Source organism: Notolepis coatsorum, assembly GCF_963971535.1.
Source record: "Notolepis coatsorum genome assembly, chromosome: 8".
NCBI classification, from domain to species: domain Eukaryota; kingdom Metazoa; phylum Chordata; class Actinopteri; order Aulopiformes; family Paralepididae; genus Notolepis; species Notolepis coatsorum.
The window spans coordinates 2758546-2779661 of NC_140172.1; the positions used below are offsets into that span (position 1 = coordinate 2758546).

Sequence of the window (21116 nt, forward strand, 5' to 3'; positions counted from 1 at the left end):
CAGTGGTGGTATTTCACTATAATCACTACAGTATTTCTGTGGTAAAAAAAGTATATACAGAAAAAACACTGGAATAGGACTAGGTTTCACTGTGGGTAATTTGTGTATGGCAAAACTGACATAATTCCATTAATCCATTCATACAGCACACAATAAATGACCAGAGCCAACTGACCTTGCATTCTGACGGCGTCGGTGATTGGGCTCGGGTCACTCAGGCCGTGGGCATTGGCTGCTCTGACCAGGAACAGGTAGACGGCTCCAGGCTTCAGGTTGTTCAGGACAGAGGTCTGTGTCTTCACGTGGTTGGCCAGAGTCACCCAGCGGCCCCCCGACTCACGACTGGAGGGAGGAAGAGAGCCATGACCACACACTGAAACACCCAGCGGCCCCCCGACTCACGACTGGAGGGAGGAAGAGAGCCATGACCACACACTGAAACACCCAGCGGCCCCCCAACTCACGACTGGAGGGAGGAAGAGAGCCAGGACCACACACTGACACCAGGGAGGTCTATCATGTGAAATGTACCGAGCGGATGAACCATAACGCAAGTAACAGCCTATTTGTTAAAGCAGCAATACATGAATAAAACTGCTACTACTACTATGGCAAGCCGTTTTTAACATTTATTCCCGTTTTCGAGCTAGCTGGGTACCTAGCTAGCTCATTCACAAGGACAATTTTGCAAATGAACCAGCTGGGTACCCAACTAGCTCATTCGCAAAGATGACCTAGCTAGCTGGGTACCCAGCTAGTTCATTCACAAAGACACATTTGCGAATGAGCTAGCTCACTACCTAGGTTGCAGATATGTCTTTGCGAACCCAGCTAGCTAGGTTGTCCTTGCGAATCAACTAGCTGGGTAGCTAGCTAGCTCATTCGCAAGGACCATTTTGTGAATGAGCTAGTTGGTTAACCAGCTAGCTGATGGTGTTTGGGGGCGGAGGGTGTTTGGGGGTGGAACGAAGGGCTGTTTTGGGGCGGAGCAGAAGGTATTTGGGGGTGGAGGGTGTTTGGGGGTGGAACGGAGGGCTGTTTTGGGGCAGAGCAGAGGGTGTTTGGGGGTGGAGGGTGTTTGGGCACGGATGGTGAGGACAAAGGATGAGCTAGTTCATTAACGAGCTAGCTCATTCGCAAGGACACATTTGTGAATGAGCTAGTTCGTGGTACATGACGCAGCTGCTGCTATTTGCATTTCAATGACAGGGCACATTTGATTGGGTCATTCTGAAGTCTGGGGGCGGGGCGGACGGGGTTTGGGGCCGTGCAGTTCCGTTCAAATATCGAAGCATATTTTCATCTCAAGATTCAATGTTACAGTAGTAGAGTAGAGAAATGGCTGAAGTTATGTTAGAATGTATTAGGAGATGTATGGCAATCTGTCTGACAAGGAAATGCGAGATTTGTCGATAGAAAACATTCAGAGAATTGAAAATGATTTGAGAGAATATACTTTATTAATCCCCAAAGGGGGAAATTGATTGCCACCAGACATACATGTAACATACAACGCAAACAAAAAATATATATTATAATAATAATAGAATACACTTAAGCAATAATACTTTAATAATTAATAATTTAATAATTGTCACACTGTGATGCGCCAGGCATGAGAGCAAAGTGTTTCCAGACAACAACACATATGGATTAAAGAAATTAAATATATGAAATATTCTCAATGGCTTTCTTGCAGGGATGTGAGAAGATTAACTGCTGATTAGGCAAACAAATACTGTATAATATTAATACTATAATAATAACTAACTACTACACAATTTAATTGACATGACATGGAAAGTACAGGGGAAGAACTACTTTTTTTTTCCAGACAAAAAGGCCTGTTCTTGTACTGCTCGGTAAGTTCTGCTTTTGTAATATCGTTATTGAAATCGTTTAGCAGTCAACGTCATCCTATCAAGCTAATGTTAGCTACTGTGCAACATGCCACCAAGCTGATTTCCCAAAGCAAACAACAAATGATCATATGTACGTTTATTGTCTTTGTATTGCATGTTCTTTGCATGTTTTGTGTTCACATCAACCTGCAAAGGGACTAGATGGAAAACGTTTATACAGTAACCATCCAGACTTAACGTTTTATACTCACCATAGTGACTTACCGTTTATAATACAGTAACCAGCTAGATCATTCGCAAAGACACATTAGCTAGCTGGGTACCCAACTAGCTCATTCGCAAGGATCATTTTGCGAATGAGCTAGCTGCTAGCTTAGGCAAAATCTTGTGTAAAGCCTATAGGACAAAGCCGGCTAGTTAACTAGCTGAGACACGTGCTACCTAGCTAGCTGGGTACCCAGCTAGCTGACACATTTGCAACCTAGGTAGTGAGCTAGCTCATTCGCAAATGTGTCTTTGCGAATGAGCTAGCTGGGTATCCAGCTAGTTCATTCGCAAAATGGTCCTTGCGAATGAGCTAGCTAGGTACCCAGCTAGTTCATTCGCAAAGACACATTAGCTAGCTGGGTACCCAGCTAGCTAGGTCATCTTTGCGAATGAGCTAGTTGGGTACCCAGCTAGCTCATTCACAAAATGGTCCTTGCGAATGAGCTAGCTGGTTAACGACCTAGCTCATTCACAAAATGTGTCCTTGCAAATTAGCTAGCTGGTTAACGAACTAGCTCATTCACAAATGTGTCCTTGCGAATGTGCTAGCTCGTTAATGAACTAGCTCATCCTCTGTCCTCACCATCCGCCCCCAAACACCCTCCACCCCCAAACACCCTCTGCTCCGCCCCAAAACAGCCCTTCGTTCCACCCCCAAACACCCTCCGCCCCCAAACACCATCAGCTAGCTGGTTAACCAACTAGCTCATTCACAAAATGGTCCTTGCGAATGAGCTAGCTAGCTACCCAGCTAGTTGATTCGCAAGGACAACCTAGCTAGCTGGGTAATCAGCTAGCTCATTTGCAAAGACATATCTGCAACCTAGGTAGTGAGCTAGCTCATTTGCAAATGTGTCTTTGTGAATGAACTAGCTGGGTACCCAGCTAGCTAGGTCATCTTTGCGAATGAGCTAGTTGGGTACCCAGCTAGTTCATTCGCAAAATTGTCCTTGTGAATGAGCTAGCTAGGTACCCAACTAGCTAGAAAACGGGAATAAATGTTCAAACGGCTTGCCAAAACTATTAATGGCACAGTGCCAGTCTAATGAAGGCTTTACATTATTTAGTTCCTAAAAGAAGAAAGTCATATGAATACAGCAACAAGTTACTTGACCTCCAACAGAGACCTCGCTGTTTAAAGGAGTTGACAGGTTCTGTACCTCAGAAGTTTCCTCCCTCGTCTTACCTGAACGCCTCGATGAGGTAGGAGGTGGGCGTGGCCCAGGCCTCGGGGTCGGACCTCCAGGACAGAGTGAGAGAGGTTTGGCCCACGTCAGCCACCGCGGGTTTAGACGGTGCGACCGGGAACAGGTGCGGCTCAGCGGGGCGCGGCGGGGTCACCGCTCCAAACTCTGCCGAGGATACGTCAGTGTGTGTTATTATAACTAGGGATGGGTACTGACCCAAACCGAATTAAGGGTACCGACCCAATCACGTGAGATCCACCGGTGTACACATTTCGGTACTGTACATTTTTTTATAAAAGGTACTTTACCGCGAAATAAAACCTATGAAGTGTGCCGCACAATACACGCTTACCTAGGATTTGACTTGATTCAACGACTAAGCAGTCGGGGGCATGGCAAGCCGAAAACGGTCGCAAGTGTTGTTACATATTAATGTAACAAATTGTATATATTAACAAATTGTTCTAAATAAATAATAATGATAATAAATTATTTATAGTTTGGATTTTTTTATTTCTTTTTTTTTACAACTGAGGTAGGTAAATTACATTTTTAGAGACTAAAGTACCGAAAAAATTTACCGTTGGGTACCGGTATCGATTCACAGGTACCGGTACCAGTTCAAACCCAACCCTAGTTATCCAGTACTCCAACAGTGTGAGAGGTGCTACTCTGTGATCGGGGCCGGTTATCGAAAAACAGTGCAATCAATTACTATCAACCAAATAATACCAAATTACTTTGCTTAGATTGTAAATTAAATTACTACCGGTGTTATTGTATCCAACATATAATCAATAGTTATACTATTCAATATAAATACAGTAAAATATATAGTGCTTTAACGAAACATAGTTGGCCTAAAATAACATAATAATGGCTATGAGGTTTTTAATCACACAAAGTAGCAAACACAGTAGTGTAGTGATATCAGTATAGAATGCAAGGTATTGGTATCAGAATGGGCATCGAAATCTTTCGATAAACAATACACAGCCCTAACTACGAGTGTCCTACACCCTACCTTCCACCTGCAGGTAGGCCCTCCAGGAAGCCTCTCCACTGGGACTCGAAGCTACGCAGGTGTACAGGCCCGTGTCTTCCAGCTGAGGACAAGGATCACAATCAGGATGCTTTCTATTTGCCTATATACTATAACTATACAATAAGGATCTTGTGTGTGACACTGGTGCTGCAGACCAGAACGTACACAATAGAGGCCTTTCACAGAGAGTTTGGAATGCCCGTGTGTCCTCCATGTTGGCAGAGACAACGGTTGCTACAGTATGTGCAAAACAACGGTATGTTGATATATGAGAATATATATGATAAAAAATGTAATTGGTGTCTTATTACTGGATCTTCCAATGTTTTACCTACTCTAGCACTGCAAAGAAAATGGCCGTTTTGTTTTTAAAGTGGTTACCAATGATTACAGGCAGCCATGTTGGAATAAAAATAACTACATACTATGTCCAAGGCCTCTATTTCACAGTACATACTGGCACACATAGTACAACAGTGCAATCGTTTTATACTACTGTATACTGTATACATTCATGTTTTCACAACAATGTCGGTGAGAGAAGCTTATAGAAGTGTGCTTGTGATCGGAAGGATCCTCCCTAACCCACCAACTGCTTCCGGGGAGCTGCTCAGTGGCTAGAAGACTGTGGGGCTGCATGAGTTTGACGAAACAAGGGCTGGCTGGGTAGTGTAGAGGTCTAAGCACCCGCCTACCACTACAGAGACCTGGGTTAAACTCTGGCTTCCTCAGTCGTCCCTACGAACACAATTATTGTCAGTGTTTGCGGCCAGGAAGCCGGTGGGGTATGAGTCCTGGTAGTTGCAATAGCGACTCCTACTGGTCAGTCGGGGTGCCTGTTCAGCAGGGGGAGATAGCATGAAACTCCTCGCTGTCATGTGAAAATAAGCCGCTGGTGACTCCACATGTATTGGAGGAGACATGTGGTAGTCTACACCCTCCCCAAACCGACAGAGGAGACATGTGGTAGTCTACACCCTCCCCAAACCGACAGAGGAGACATGTGGTAGTCTACACCCTCCCCAAACCGACAGAGGAGACATGTGGTAGTCTACACCCTGCCCAGACCAACAGAGGAGACATGTGGTAGTCTACACCCTCCCCAGACCAACAGAGGAGGCATGTGGTAGTCTACACCCTGCCCAAACCGACATATGAGACATGTTGTAGTCTACACCCTCCCCAAACCGACAGAGGAGACATGTTGTAGTCTACACCCTCCCCAAACCGACAGAGGAGACATGTGGTAGTCTACACCCTGCCTAGACCGACAGAGGAGACATGTGGTAGTCTACACCCTCCCCAGACCAACAGAGGAGGCATGTGGTAGTCTACACCCTCCCCAGACCAACAGAGGAGGCATGTGGTAGTCTACACCCTCCCCAGACCAACAGAGGAGACATGTGGTAGTCTACACCCTCCCTAGACCAACAGAGGAGGCATGTGGTAGTCTACACCCTCCCCAGACCGACAGAGGAGGCATGTGGTAGTCTACACCCTCCCCAGATCAACAGAGGAGACATGTGGTAGTCTACACCCTGCCTAGACCGACAGAGGAGGCATGTGGTAGTCTACACCCTCCCCAGATCAACAGAGGAGACATGTGGTAGTCTACACCCTGCCTAGACCAACAGAGAAGACGTGCGGTAGTCTACACCCTCCCCAGATCAACAGAAGAGACATGTGGTAGTCTACACCCTCCCCCAGACCAACAGAGGAGACATGTGGTAGTCTACACCCTCCCCCGACCGACAGAGGAGGCATGTGGTAGTCTACACCCTCCCCAGATCAACAGAGGAGACATGTGGTAGTCTACACCCTGCCTAGACCAACAGAGAAGACGTGTGGTAGTCTACACCCTCCCCAGATCAACAGTAGGGCAGCACAACGACCAGGAAGGGAATTGGAACGACTAAATTGGAGGATGGGAGAAAACAGTTTGATGAAACAAGCATACTCAGTGAATTGACTGTTGCAATTGGAGGATCAAGAATAGAGGGCAGGGCTTGAGATCAATTCCCTGGATAAAGTAATGCATACAACACTACAGGAATACACCAGTGGATTGGGCTCTGGGGAATGTGGTTACTGAATCTACCTTGGTGTAGTGGATCTCTTACTGAATCTACCTTGGTGTAGTGGATCTCTTACTGAATCTACCTTGGTGTAGTGGATCTCTTACTGAATCTACCTTGGTGTAGTGGATCTCTTACTGAATCTACCTTGGTGTAGTGGATCTCTTACTGAATCTACCTTGGCGTAGTGGATCTCCAGTGATCCGGTGATCTTACTGAATCTACCTTGGCGTAGTGGATCTCCAGTGATCCAGTAATCTTACTGAATATACCTTGGCGTAGTGGATATCCAGTGATCCGGTGATCTTACTGAATCTACCTTGGCGTAGTAGATCTCCAGTGATCCAGTGATCTTACTGAATCTACCTTGGCGTAGTGGATCTCCAGTGATCCGGTGATCTTACCAAATCTACCTTGGCGTAGTGGATCTCCAGTGATCCGGTGATCTTACCGAATCTACCTTGGCGTAGTGGATCTCTTACTGAATCTACCTTGGTGTAGTGGATCTCCAGGTGGTTACTGAATCTACCTTGGCGTAGTGGATCTCCAGGTGGTTACTGAATCTACCTTGGCATAGTGGATCTCCAGGTGGTTACTGAATCTACCTTGGTGTAGTGGATCTCCAGGTGGTTACTGAATCTACCTTGGCGTAGTGGATCTCTTACTGAATCTACCTTGGCGTAGTGGATCTCCAGTGATCCGGTGTCCCCCAGGGAGATGCGAGAGTCCTTGGTAGACACCGCCGCCACGCCGTCCTTCACCCAGTGCACCCTGGGAGTCGGGGCGCCGTCCGCCTCACAACCCAGGACCACGGTGCTGTCCACGGGTGCCGTCCGATTGGTCGGGCCTCGTCTGATCACAGGGGGGGGAGGAGGAGGAGGAGGAGGGTGGTGAGGAAGGTCTGTCTCCACTGTACCTAACGGACGTGGAGAAGAGGGACAGAACCAAAGAGACGATAATATGAAGATTGTATCTCAATAAAAAAGAATCAACTGAACAGTCTATAGAGAAACTAGGGGATGGAAGCTAAATGTTTTGGGGGATGACGGACGGGGAAAAGGCAGCGTGAAGGACACAATGAAGAGCAGATAAGATGTGAAATATATTGAGGAGACAATGGACCTGTCTCAAACCCTGCCCTCTTTTCTTGATCCTCCAATCACAACTGTCGCTTACCTCGGACAAACCAAGTTTGTCCGAAGTAAGCGACAGTTGTGATTGGAGGATCAAGAAAAGGGGCAGGGTTTGAGACAGGTCTATTGGTTGAGAGCACAATAGATTCAGTTGATTGTAGGCCGACGGAGGAAACCGCAATCGATGTTCTCCCTCTCTGGCCTCGAGCTCTCTAGCTGCTCTCTATTTATTGGTCTTTCTTTGTTTTGGTAGCAGTGGTGTGGGGTGATTCTGGTAGACATGTTTATAATAATAATAATAATAATAATAACTTTATTTGTATAGCACCTTTCATACAGGGGATTTCAGTTCAAAGCGCTTTACATCAGTAAGAAATAAGACATCAAATCTGTGTAAAACAAGCAGCAAGAGCAAAGCATAAAGTGGGATAAAATAATGCAGATATATTAATCAAATCATATCAGAACCTCACGTTCCAATAGGCTTCTGTAATCGGTTACAAAACATGATAAAGGTCAGAGTATGCACCCAGCGGATAGTGGGGCGTAGAGATAAAAGTAAAAATAAGTAAAATAATAGCAAGGGTAAAATGAGCAGATATATATAAAATAACTGTTTTTCACATTAGGCTCTAACATCTATTTATTTTCCTTTGGTTCCACTTTTGGTTTGGGGCGGTTTGTCGAAGCTATAAAAAAAAAACGTGTTCTGTCTAGTCTTATTTATTTATTTGTATTTTTTTTGGTGTCTTGTCTTGTTTATATATTATATATAATGTCCTAATATATATATATAGTATATAAAATATATTTTTTATATATATATATATCTATATATTTTTTCTTTTTGGTTTTGTTCTGTTATATTTATACTTGAATTTCCCCACATACTATACTGATTGTTCTGTATTAAGTGAACCGCCATGCTGTGCGAGGGCCACCGCTGTTAAACACACAAAGAGAAAACACCGCAGCCCAATCATTCACTCCCCAGTAGGTACACCGGCAGGAGCGCCTCCCCCGACCACGGCAGAGAACACCCAGCTAATAAATCCCATTTAGATAGCAGAGCGCTCCCACTCTTCCACTTCACAAGTCTGTGGATAAGGAGGATGGGGAGGAGGGGGAGGGGGAGGAGGAAGAGGAGGAGGGGGAGGGGGCTCCAGTATCAGAACCAGAGGGGGGGGGGGGATAATAGAAACACCTTGAAAAACGCCAGAGGTAACGGCAGCAAATGATTTCCATACAAATACGCCACACCGACTGGGAGGGAGGGAGAAGAGGAGGAGGAGGGGGAGGAGGAGGAGGGGGAGGAGGAAGAGGAGGAGGAGGAAGGAGGAGAAGAGGAGGAGGAGGAGGTGAGGAGTTGGAATGCGGGGGAGGGGAGAATCAGAGATATGTGTAGGCTTCAGAAGAGGATAGGAGAAACAGTAGTGGAGAGAGGAGTTGCTGCCGCACATTAAATCAAGCGCTCTCCATCCGTGTTGTATTCCCATCAACTGTAATAGAGCAATTAAGTGTAACAATTAAGTGGATGACTTTCATTTCCAAAAAAAAAGAACCATTATCCACATACCAGCCACGCGATGATCACCCGTCGTAACCAAAAAGAGCTGCACGGCACAGATACCAGTGACTGTCTGTTACCCTCAGGCAGTTTACGTTAATTAAATTCATTAAACTATTTAAGACTCACACAATGATTGACACATGGGATCACAGTCACAGTTGACTAATTCCGTGCAATGACTTCTCACCAGGCCTCTAAGCTATACGTTCGACAGATCAATTAATTTAGTGCGGTTCAAGTTCAAGATCACTCTGCCCTTTGTAGGTATAAAATACATACATTGGAATTTAAAGTGCACTGGCAGTATTTTGCCATTTCTTATTATGACCAGCTGCCATCAGGAGGTCTCGTGGAGTCGTGGCGTCTGTGCTGTTGTCTGTTTATTTTCTTTGATGACAAAACCTGACCTGCACTTTAACTCTACCTATTTTATAAACCTATGTATTTAAAAAGTAATTAAAATACATCAATCTTGTGCTGTCAGTATTGTGTTGTTTAGGTGTATTAGTATTAGTATTCACCTACCTTGTTTAACAACCAAGAAATGCCCAAGAGAAAGTTGTATGTATTGCAGTTGAAATCTTGTAATCCGTGCAATTATTATCGGCCTGAAAATGGTTTCGGAGCTATGTATCCGAGAGACATCAGTGTGTCAGAATTGTTGCCCATTACAAAGGGCGTACCGCAGGGTTCCATCCTGGGGCCCGTCTTATTTACTATATTTATATGAATGATATTGTCTCTTCTTTGAGGGGTTGTCGGGCTCGTCTCTATGCGGATGACACTATTGTCTATCGCAGGGGTTCCCAAACTTTTCAGGCCAGGGCCCAGAAAATAAGGCGTCAGAGAGCCGCGGCCCAATGCACATCGTCAGGCTTTTTTTTTAATTTTTTTTGCCAGGCGACAGATTTTTTAAGCCAAATATCACTTCAATCCTATTAAGTTAGTTCAAGTTAGTTATTCATTTATATGTGCTATTTATGAGAGGGCTAACTTGTTGCAAAATAATAATGATAATAATAATAGCCTCATTAAAATACTATTGTTGCTTCGGTTGTTTTCAGCGTTTTATGTGCATAATCTGTTATTTAGTTTGAAATGTTCGTTGAAATAAGTAGATTTTTCGTTTTTGTTTATTTATTAAGTTAATATAAAACCATATAGTCACATTTTAGAATACAATAGAATAGAATTTTAGAATACAACTAGAAACACTGTCCTGGTCTGCTTCTAAGTTCAGTGACCTGAAAAAAAAAAAAAAAAAAAAAAAAAAAAATTTTAAATCATCTCGCGGCCCACCCGTGGCTGCTCGCGGCCCACCTTTGGGTCGCGACCCCGACTTTGGGAACCACTGTGTCGCTGACTCTGTGCAACTCTCATTAACCCTTTGCAGAATGCACTTGTTCATCTTAAACTGGTACCCAATGCAAACAGAACAACGTGCAGCATGCTGTTCTCTAGAGCCAAAGGTACTGTGTGTGATGATTTGCATTATACACTGTGAATGGGTCTACTATTGAGAGAGAGTTCAATTATATAAATATCTTCTTGATACATCTGGCTTTTGAATGTACATTTACACAGTAGATAACCGTGCAAGTAAACTGGGACAGAAGGTTGGATTTTTTTGCACAGAAACAAAACCTATTTTGAAGGTATATTTCTTTCTGTTTTGTATCCCGCGCCGGTAACATGGCAGCGGTGATACACATACTTCTGTCTCAAGACTTAGTCCTGCATGTATCAACAAAGGCGCATGTTGGTGTGAATGTATGTGTGCCGTTATTACTATATCAACTGTAATAAATGTGGAATATTACTATAATGAGCTGTATGTGTATGAACCAAGCATCACACTGTAATGCACCTGTACTTTATTCGTGACAATAAACTACTACTACTACTATTCTGGAGATATATATATCATTCTGCCCCTATATGCATCACTGCTATAGTACCCATCATTGTCTCCTGTATGATACGGTTGGGTGGCACTCTGGCAGAGAGATGTGACGTGCATTTGTATCTGTTTCTGTATGAAACCATTATTGACGACCTTCCACCCGACATCACTTTAATACCGACCTGGAACTCTGGACCCTAGTATCGTACTCGCTCTGGTGATCGGCTTTTATACGATAAAGGTCCCCAGAGTCTGCACTGAATTAGGAAAATCTGCTTTTAGCTCCTGTGCCCCCGACACGTGGAATGTTCTTTTTTCTTTGCTGCACTCAGACAGAAACTGTTATTATTTAGTCGGTCTGTCGTCGCCTTGATGACGGATTGATCTCCCGCCTAGATCATAGAAGGACAAATAGCTCGTTTTGCTGGGTGGCTTGAATCTTCCACAATGCCCGGCGCGAGCCTGAGCGTTATTCCAGAGGAGTGGATGTACTGTATGGAGAGGGGAGATCAGCACCGACAACTCTGCATGCAGTACACGTCACCCCCCCCCCCCCCCCTCGAGGAGGTGCGCTCTCTTTACACGTTCAGGTTGCCATAGCAATAAAGTGATTGCGTTTGTGAAAATACTTCACACTGTACATGTTTCTTAAAAGACTGTTTCCATGCCAAACCTTTTAAGCCTTCTCAGAAAATGCAGGCAGTGTTGTGCTTTTTCAATAAGGATATTGGTGTCGGTGGAAGACCTGTCTCAAGGGCCCTCTCCAGCCAGGCTCTATCACAGCGGGGCTGAGCTCCACCCACGCACGCTTTCTCAAATCAAATATCACTTCCTCCCGGCACTGACACTGACAGAGACACTGACAAAGGCCAATAGTGTTCTGTCTATGACATCCTGGGAATAAAATAAGAATACTTTTCATTTGTTATTTTCTTTTAGAATACCGTCTTCATTTAGTTAAGAATATAGGACAGGCATGCACAGTATAATCATTATGCTTCAGTCTGTACCTTTTCAGTCACGGCCAAATCAAAGATTGTTGAATGATTGTGCATATTGTATTGTGTGTGACGACTGAATAAAACGACTACTACCACTACTACCACTACTACTGTGTCAATACGAAATCTAAACAAGGACACACAGCTTACATTGCCTCAGAGGGCAGATTCTCTAAACATGAGTCAAAGTGCCGTGCACGTGAGCTGCCACTAGGGGCATCGTAGCTAACTATGAGAGACTGAGGGCAGTGAGCCGGCGCAAATAGCTCTGAAACACAATTTACTATCCTCCACAGAGGAGGCGCAACGGGTGAAATTAGGTGGTAACTGCGTTCCATCAGCATTGCGTCCGGTGCTATTAGCGCGTATTTAAACGAGGTAATATGGGCGGAATATGTTCCCCTTTCTATGCAAATGAGCCTCGTTCAAAAACACTCCCAATTCACAACGGCCGGCGCCGCACAGTTAAAGCCACGCTCCTGAGTGAGTGAGTGAGTGAGTGAGTGAGTGAGTGAGTGAGTGAGTGAGTGACAGTGGCAGTCTATTAGGTGCTTTGCATCTAAAAGCTGCAGTGCCCGTTCGGAGTGTGTAGCTGTTCGGTCCGCGTGCCTGTTCGGAGCAGGGCTAATTGCTTGGCCCCCGCGGAAGTGCTGCTTGCGACATTCTCGAGAACTGCTCATCCGATCGACTCGATACATCTTCTGCCCGTACCTCCCTTCCCTCACGCTGCTATGACACCTGCCGTTCCCCCAGGGGGATTAATAAAGGCACACTTAATAAAGGGACTTGACACACCGCGCTCCCTTGGGTCCTCGGCAATACATGTGCCTCGTGTGAGGTCGATCAGATATAACAGTTCTCGAGATATGCGAAGGACAGGCAGGCAGGCAGGCAGGCAGGCAGGCAGGCAGGCAGGCAGGCAGGCAGGAAGGCAGGCAGGCAGGCAGGCAGGCAGGCAGGCAGGCAGGAAGGCAGGCAGGCAGGCAGGCAGGCAGGCAGGCAGGCAGGCAGGCAGGCAGGCAGGCAGGCAGGCAGGCAGGCAGGCAGGCAGGCAGGCAGGCAGGCAGGCAGGAAGGCAGGCAGGCAGGCAGGCAGGCAGGCAGGCAGGCAGGAAGGCAGGCAGGCAGGAAGGCAGGCAGGCAGGCAGGCAGGCAGGCAGGCAGGCAGGCAGGAAGGCAGGCAGGCAGGCAGGCAGGCAGGCAGGCAGGCAGGCAGGCAGGCAGGCAGACAGACAGACAGACAGACAGACAGACAGACAGACAGACAGACAGACAGACAGACATACATACATACAGACAGACAGACAGACAGACAGACAGACAGACATACATACAGACAGACAGACAGAGAGACAGACGGACAGACAGACAGACAGACAGACAGACAGACAGACAGACAGACAGACAGACAGACAGACAGACAGACAGACAGACAGACAGACAGACAGACAGACAGACAGACAGACAGACAGACAGACAGACAGACAGACAGACAGACAGACAGACAGACAGACAGACAGACCAGACGACCGACCAGACAGACAGACAGACAGACAGACAGACGACAGACAGACAGACAGACAGACAGACAGACAGACAGACAGACGCAGACAGACAGACACAGACAGACAGACAGACAGACAGACAGACAGACAGACAGACAGACAGACAGACAGACAGACAGACAGACCCCTCACTCACTCTCTGAGACCTCCAGCAGGACCGTGGTGATGACGCTGCCCGCACCTCAGCGCCTGGCAGCTGTAGTACCCGCGTCTGCACGCTCGGCGTCCGCCACAGTCAGGCTGCCTCTCTGAGACACGGACAGACGGCTGGAGGGCTGAGGGGCTGGTACGAGAACAGCAGACTCTGTGGGTCAGACGGGGCACAATGAGGGGGCTGGTACGAGAACAGCAGACTCTGTGGGTCAGACGGGGCACAATGAGGGGGCTGGTACGAGAACAGCAGACTCTGTGGGTCAGACGGGGCACAATGAGGGGGCTGGTACGAGAACAGCAGACTCTGTGGGTCAGACGGGGCACAATGAGGGGGCTGGTACGAGAACAGCAGACTCTGTGGGTCAGACGGGGCACAATGAGGGGGCTGGTACGAGAACAGCAGACTCTGCGGGTCAGACGGGGCACAATGAGGGGGCTGGTACGAGAACAGCAGACTCTGTGGGTCAGACGGGGCACAATGAGGGGGCTGGTACGAGAACAGCAGACTCTGTGGGTCAGACGGGGCACAATGAGGGGGCTGGTACGAGAACAGCAGACTCTGTGGGTCAGACGGGGCACAATGAGGGGGCTGGTACGAGAACAGCAGACTCTGCGGGTCAGACGGGGCACAAGGATTCACACACAACAGGAAATGTTTTGTACTCTTTCAGGGGTACGTTTTCTTGTTGTTTTGTAATTTTTTCTCTATAGGTTCCAATTATGGATGCTCGATATTGGCTTTTTTACCGATACCGATATACCGATATTGTCCAACTCTTAATTTCCGATACCGATATCAACCGATATCAACCGATACCGATATATGCAGGGTCCCCCCCCTCCCCCCCCCCACCCCCCCAAAAAAAACTTAATAATTTCAGGTAATTAACATTACATGTCTTGTTGTGGAATTAACATAACATTATGCATACTTTTGACAATAAATAAAATCTGAATTTGTTCTTACTTGCTTGCCTGGGTAAATAAAGGTTATAGAAATGTAAAAAAAAATTAAAATTAAAAACGATACAGATATTTTCCGATATCACATTTTAATGCCAATATCGGCCGATAATATCGGTAGGCCGATAATATCGGATATCCCTAGTTCCAATGACCTGGAATCATTGTTACGTCGTCGTTAGGATGTCGAGTTGTGAAAATTGGAGGATGGGAGAAAACGTCCGCCTCAAATTGCAGCCAGAGCCACTGGAACATCCTACCCACTGAAGTAACACACTGTGCTACACAGCACCTACCACACCTTTACAAACAAAAGCTCAAGACCTGGCTATTAACAAATCAAACATGTGATCACTTTTAATCAGTTCATTGTGTATTATATTATTCCTTTTACTATTATCATGTCGGATTGTGTTGTAAATATTGTGTTTTACTTTTAATGCCTCTGTTTTAGGTGTATGGTAACATCTTGCCAAAAGGACTACAGTTGCAAATTATCCGGCTGGTTAAAACTGGCACATTTACAGTACTGTTGATGAATGTGTACTGTCCTTTTTAAATCAACTGAAACTGAATTTCAGACGGTGCTCTTGAAAGCGCTGGACGAGAGACCAGGACGTGTGTCACCTCACTGCCTTCCCTCTGCCAGAAGATAGCCGGCTGGGGGTTGCCTGTCGCCTCACACTGGAACGTGACCGTCCTGCCCACAGACACCACCCGGTTCCTGGGGCGCACGGCGAAGGCCGGGGGTACTGCAGACAGAGAGGGATCTTAGTCAAAAGACCAGACGTCACAGAGTTTTCCTCAGACACACGAGACATCAACTGAATCCTTGTGTAAGAAATGGTCACACAATCACGGAAGCGTATTGCTGCCACACCAGAAAGCGGAGAAAAAAGATCAGTATCACGTTATTATAAAATGTTTCACGTTATATAACGAGATAACTTATCGTTTTAACATAAAACGTTTCACGTTATAACGTGATAACTTATTGTTTTAACATAAAACAAGAACTTATCACGTTATAACTGTACACAATGACTCAAACTGAAGCACAACAACCCCCCCCCCCCTCGTCAGGTATTTGTGAACAGGTATTTGTTTTGTAATCTAATACACACCATTTAATACACACCACACACCATACAGAATTCATATTCATATTAATTTCTCCTTTGCACTATATAGTATATTTTATATTAGTATATTGTATAGTAACTCAGCTACTTCTACTCTACATTGAACATTGTACATATGTACATACTGAACACTTGTGTCTACGTGCGTGACTTCTATTTTATACTTGATATACTTATTTTATTTTATACTTATCTATTTTTGTCTTGCACAGTCTCTGGAGCGTAACAGAAAGAAGCATTTTGTATAAAAGTATTCTGTACTTCTGTATGACAACTAATAAAGAAACGTGAACTATTGCCACCTGGAAATGATCTGGTTCGAAACAGTGGTATTTCAAAGGTAGGAGCTGGTTTATAACAAAGATCTATATAGCAGCCAGTTCACCCCCCAAAACAACCCTGGCGCCCCATTCGTTTTGGAGATATCTACCATGGAGTACGTCTACTGTCACCCCAATACTCTTGCTTTGTGGCGCTCATAACGGCAAGACATATATATATTGGAAAAAGCAATGTCTCTTGTCAGAAATCCTGATCCGGTTACTCAAGATAATCCACAGGCCGCGTTGTGAGCAGTTTCATGTAGGAAACTACCCTTTGGTAGAAAATAGTTCCTACAGGTCTGTGGATTATCTTGAGTAACCGGATCAGGATTTCTGACAAGAGACATTGCTTTTGAGTTTTTACAATGTATTTGTTTTGCCGTTTTGAGTGCCATTCAGCTCCATTGTATCAGAGTGATGGAAGATATCACCGCATGAGATTTCTCCAAAACTAGGCAAATCAAACAATAAAATACCTAGATGGATAGACAGCACTCCGGGTAAAGGGGGAAAATGTGCCTTTTTCGAATTAGAATATAAACATTTAGAGACGCCCAAGTTGGCAATAGAATACAAACTAATCAGACTGTTTCCGCACAGGCTGATGCTCTGCCCGTCGTCAGAAGAAACAGGTCATTAAAAATCTTAATTAGGTTGATTTGCATGTCCAATCATGAGTTTGCAGGTAATGAATAAACAAATATGACATTTGCACACATAAGATAATAACAGCAGCTATACATCATCTCTAGGCACACAGGCGCCTCTCTAATTACATGCTAATCTGGCTGTTTAAGTTGACATCAGTCAAGCTGCAGTGTTATCATATCATATATCACAGTCATACGCAGTCCTTTCCTCGCATGGCATCATAAGCTGTGTCTGGATGAGCTCACAGTGCTCTATAGTTAGTGCCTTTGAGTTTCATCTTTCTCTCTAACCTGCCAAACTATATTTATAGACACTTCGATGGAAAAGTGTGATTTTCTGAACCCATGGCATTATTTATACAGCACATTTCATACACAGAGGCAATTCAATGTGCTTTTCATGACGTACTGTAGATGGAAAGGACTTTTTTTATTCATTGTTTTACCATAAAAGACGGACAGAAATAAATAAAAGTCACAGTGCATTTTAGAGTCAGAGTGAAATTATTAGCAGGGATTGTATTTCAATTAAACGCATGAAGGTAAACATAAAGGTTATTCCAGGTATTACATTTTCCTCTGAGGACAGATTGTTTATTCAGTTATGAAAATATACCTTAGAAATGATTCACTTCTCTGAACTACACAGTGCACCTTTAAGCCAGGAGGATGTCAAACGACCTGAATGCTTCAGATAAAGACCCATAATATGTTCGTTTTACGTTTTGAGATTTGTGATGTGATTCAAATATTTTTTTATCAATTTTTTTTTTATTTTCCTTTTTTCAAAACAAACTAAATACAATACAATAATACAACAATAGTACGTAGGACCCCACAAGACAACACTTCAATAATATTAACTACAATAACCATACAAAAAATGATAATAAATACAGAGTAAAAATAAAAACAAACAAACAACATTAGACATTTCCTCCCCCACTCCCACCCCAGGACCCCCCAGGACCAACACCCCAGCCCCACTCCGCTGCTACATGGTGGTCTTAACCTCCTCGGTCGCTGCGACCCACAGCTCCATGCTGGCCTGTCCCACTGGCCTGTTAACCCTAACCCGACCGCGTCTATACTTTAACACTTTGAGAGCCAGTCCGTGTTTTCCTTTTTACCCCCTTGAATGCCCAAATCCACTCCAATGTTAACGTTAATATCGCCTAATCTATGTTTTAAATTATGGCTATGTGTCTAATCTGCCCGTCGCTTATCAAAGACTCATTTTCCAGTCAACATTGTCAAAGCAGATTGTTTTTTTTCGCTTCATTTCCGTTTGATAGCATTTTGAAAATCACTCGTTTTCGCGGAAAAATCAACCCATTCTATGATAATCGCCTTTTACTGGAATATTCTAGAACGTTGTCATTTGTCGGCCTATTTATGAATAGTTTTCAAATAAACACTAGATAATCTATAGTATATGTGTGCGCACGCACGCTCGTGCCGCACGCTGATAATCGCTGCTCTTATTTCCTTATCGCTTTTACAGTCAAAACAGCCATATCACATATAGGGGAAACGCTTATGTATCCGTGAAAACGAGTCTGATTATCCTAAGACTGATAACATAGATTCCTTACCTGAGATAAGATGGTATCCAAATGGATTATTCCAATTCCTGATCACCATTCGAAAAAATCGATCATTGTATTGATCCACCGTGTATACAGTAGAACACATAATCCCTGCTGCTCTTCAGGCTCCGGAGTGATGCCGGTCGATGCCGGCTGCGAGTGAGACGTAAAATGTGGAGTCAGAAATCCTTTCTCCCATTCACTTTCATTGAGTCCAATCCGAAAGGGTGATTTAACATCTGGGAGACGATAGGGGGCGCTTTTTTCACATCTGAGTGCCGGGGGTGACTGGATCTCCAACGGTAGGCTCGCTTGATGCAATATGATTTCAGATCGCTAATAAAAAATTAAAACGAATAAAACGAATATTCTCGTGAGTGGGCATTCAACCCGGGGGGTAATAACACGAGAAAACTCCTGGGTGGCATTCAAAGTGTTAAGCAAGTGGCTTGTCCTTCCGCGTTCCCGTTTTGCGCTCTGATTGGCCACGCACGTTTCTGGTCATGTGACATGTGCGCCAATCGTGGGACGGCAAGTTCTGCGCCTATTTCCGGGTCTAACAGCCTGCAAACTACCTAACGCCTAGTTTATCACTGGTTAAACTTAGGCGACTCTTTCGAAGTTGGTTAAGGTTAGAGTTTGGAATCAGGGCTGGTGTTCTATCGCCCTGCTCTAAGACAAACTCTAACCTTAACCAACTTCGAAAGAGCGCCTAAGCTTAACCGTCCAAAAACTTGCCGTCCCACGATTGGCGCACATGTCACATGACCAGAAACGTGCGTGGCCAATCAGAGCACAAAACGGGAACGTGGAAGGACAAGCCACCTGCTTAAAGTATAGAAGCAACCCGACCCACAGTTCAATGCTGGCCGGTCCCATTGGCCTGTTAACCCTAACCTGACCCACAGCTCCACGCTGGTCTGTTAACCCTAACCTGACCCACAGCTCCTGGTCTGTTAACCCTAACCTGACCCACAGCTCCTGGTCTGTTAACCCTAACCTGACCCACAGCTCCTGGTCTGTTAACCCTAACCTGACCCACAGCTCCTGGTCTGTTAACCCTAACCTGACCCACAGCTCCTGGTCTGTTAACCCTAACCTGACCCACAGCTCCTGGTCTGTTAACCCTAACCTGACCCACAGCTCCTGGTCTGTTAACCCTAACCTGACCCACAGCTCCACGCTGGTCTGTTAACCCTAACCTGACCCACAGCTCCTGGTCTGTTAACCCTAACCTGACCCACAGCTCCTGGTCTGTTAACCCTAACCTGACCCACAGCTCCTGGTCTGTTAACCCTAACCTGACCCACAGCTCCTGGTCTGTTAACCCTAACCTGACCCACAGCTCCTGGTCTGTTAACCCTAACCTGACCCACAGCTCCTGGTCTGTTAACCCTAACCTGACCCACAGCTCCTGGTCTGTTAACCCTAACCTGACCCACAGCTCCTGGTCTGTTAACCCTAACCTGACCCACAGCTCCACACTGGTCTGTTAACCCTAACCTGACCCACAGCTCCTGGTCTGTTAACCCTAACCTGACCCACAGCTCCATGCTGGTCTGTTAACCCTAACCTGACCCACAGCTCCTGGTCTGTTAACCCTAACCTGACCCACAGCTCCTGGTCTGTTAACCCTAACCTGACCCACAGCTCCTGGTCTGTTAACCCTAACCTGACCCACAGCTCCTGGTCTGTTAACCCTAACCTGACCCACAGCTCCTGGTCTGTTAACCCTAACCTGACCCACAGCTCCTGGTCTGTTAACCCTAACCTGACCCACAGCTCCATGCTGGTCTGTTAACCCTAACCTGACCCACAGCTCCTGGTCTGTTAACCCTAACCTGACCCACAGCTCCACACTGGTCTGTTAACCCTAACCTGACCCACAGCTCCTGGTCTGTTAACCCTAACCTGACCCACAGCTCCTGGTCTGTTAACCCTAACCTGACCCACAGCTCCACGCTGGTCTGTTAACCCTAACCTGACCCACAGCTCCATGCTGGTCTGTTAACCCTAACCTAACATTTTATATAACAGCTTTTATCCAAAGCGCTTTACAATATTTGTTCCTCACATTCACCCACCGACGGTGTGGAGGCCACCATGCAAGGAGCCCACCTACTCATCGGGAGCAATCAGTGTCTTGCTCAAGGACACTTCGTCACGCTGCCCGGGAGGAGCGGGAATCGAACCGGGAACCTCCCGATTACCAGACGACTGCTCTACACTTCCTCAGCCACTGTGGCCCCCGACACACACACACACACACACACACACACACACACACACACACACACACACACACACACACACACACACACACACACACACACACACACACACACACACACACAAAAGTCCCACTGTGATTCAGGTAATTCAGTAAAAAGTATCCCCCGTTGACTTACAAATAAATGCTGTAATCTACACAAAGTACTCACATTAAAAAAAAGTGAAAATGACATTCCATAAATTCCCAATAAATGTCAGATAATGTTCCATGATAAAATACCCATGAGCCCCCTGCGGCTCCTCCCTCTTCCTCACGTCTCCTGATCATGATGGATGTCTGAAGCCTCCAGTGTCCACTGAGATGAACGGTGTTTGCTCTGACAGGACTGTTGTTGTTACGTCTCATTTCCTTCAGGGGACACGCGTCCTCCCGGTATGTCCTTGTCTATTTCTTTTT

The 21116-nt window shown here is 45.6% G+C and overlaps 1 protein-coding gene across 1 annotated transcript in view; it reads right to left on the reverse strand.

The window, feature by feature from the left end:
• LOC311232908 (roundabout homolog 1-like) overlaps window positions 1–21116 on the reverse strand; it is a gene marked incomplete at its 3' end in the record, with an annotated part of 169519 nt that overhangs the window by 28658 nt on the left and 119745 nt on the right. The window contains 9 exon segments of the mRNA XM_084319743.1: window positions 176–342; window positions 3316–3481; window positions 4341–4422; window positions 7111–7346; window positions 13744–13787; window positions 13789–13816; window positions 13819–13890; window positions 13893–13911; window positions 15351–15475. Coding sequence (XP_084175869.1) covers window positions 176–342; window positions 3316–3481; window positions 4341–4422; window positions 7111–7346; window positions 13744–13787; window positions 13789–13816; window positions 13819–13890; window positions 13893–13911; window positions 15351–15475 — 939 coding nt within the window.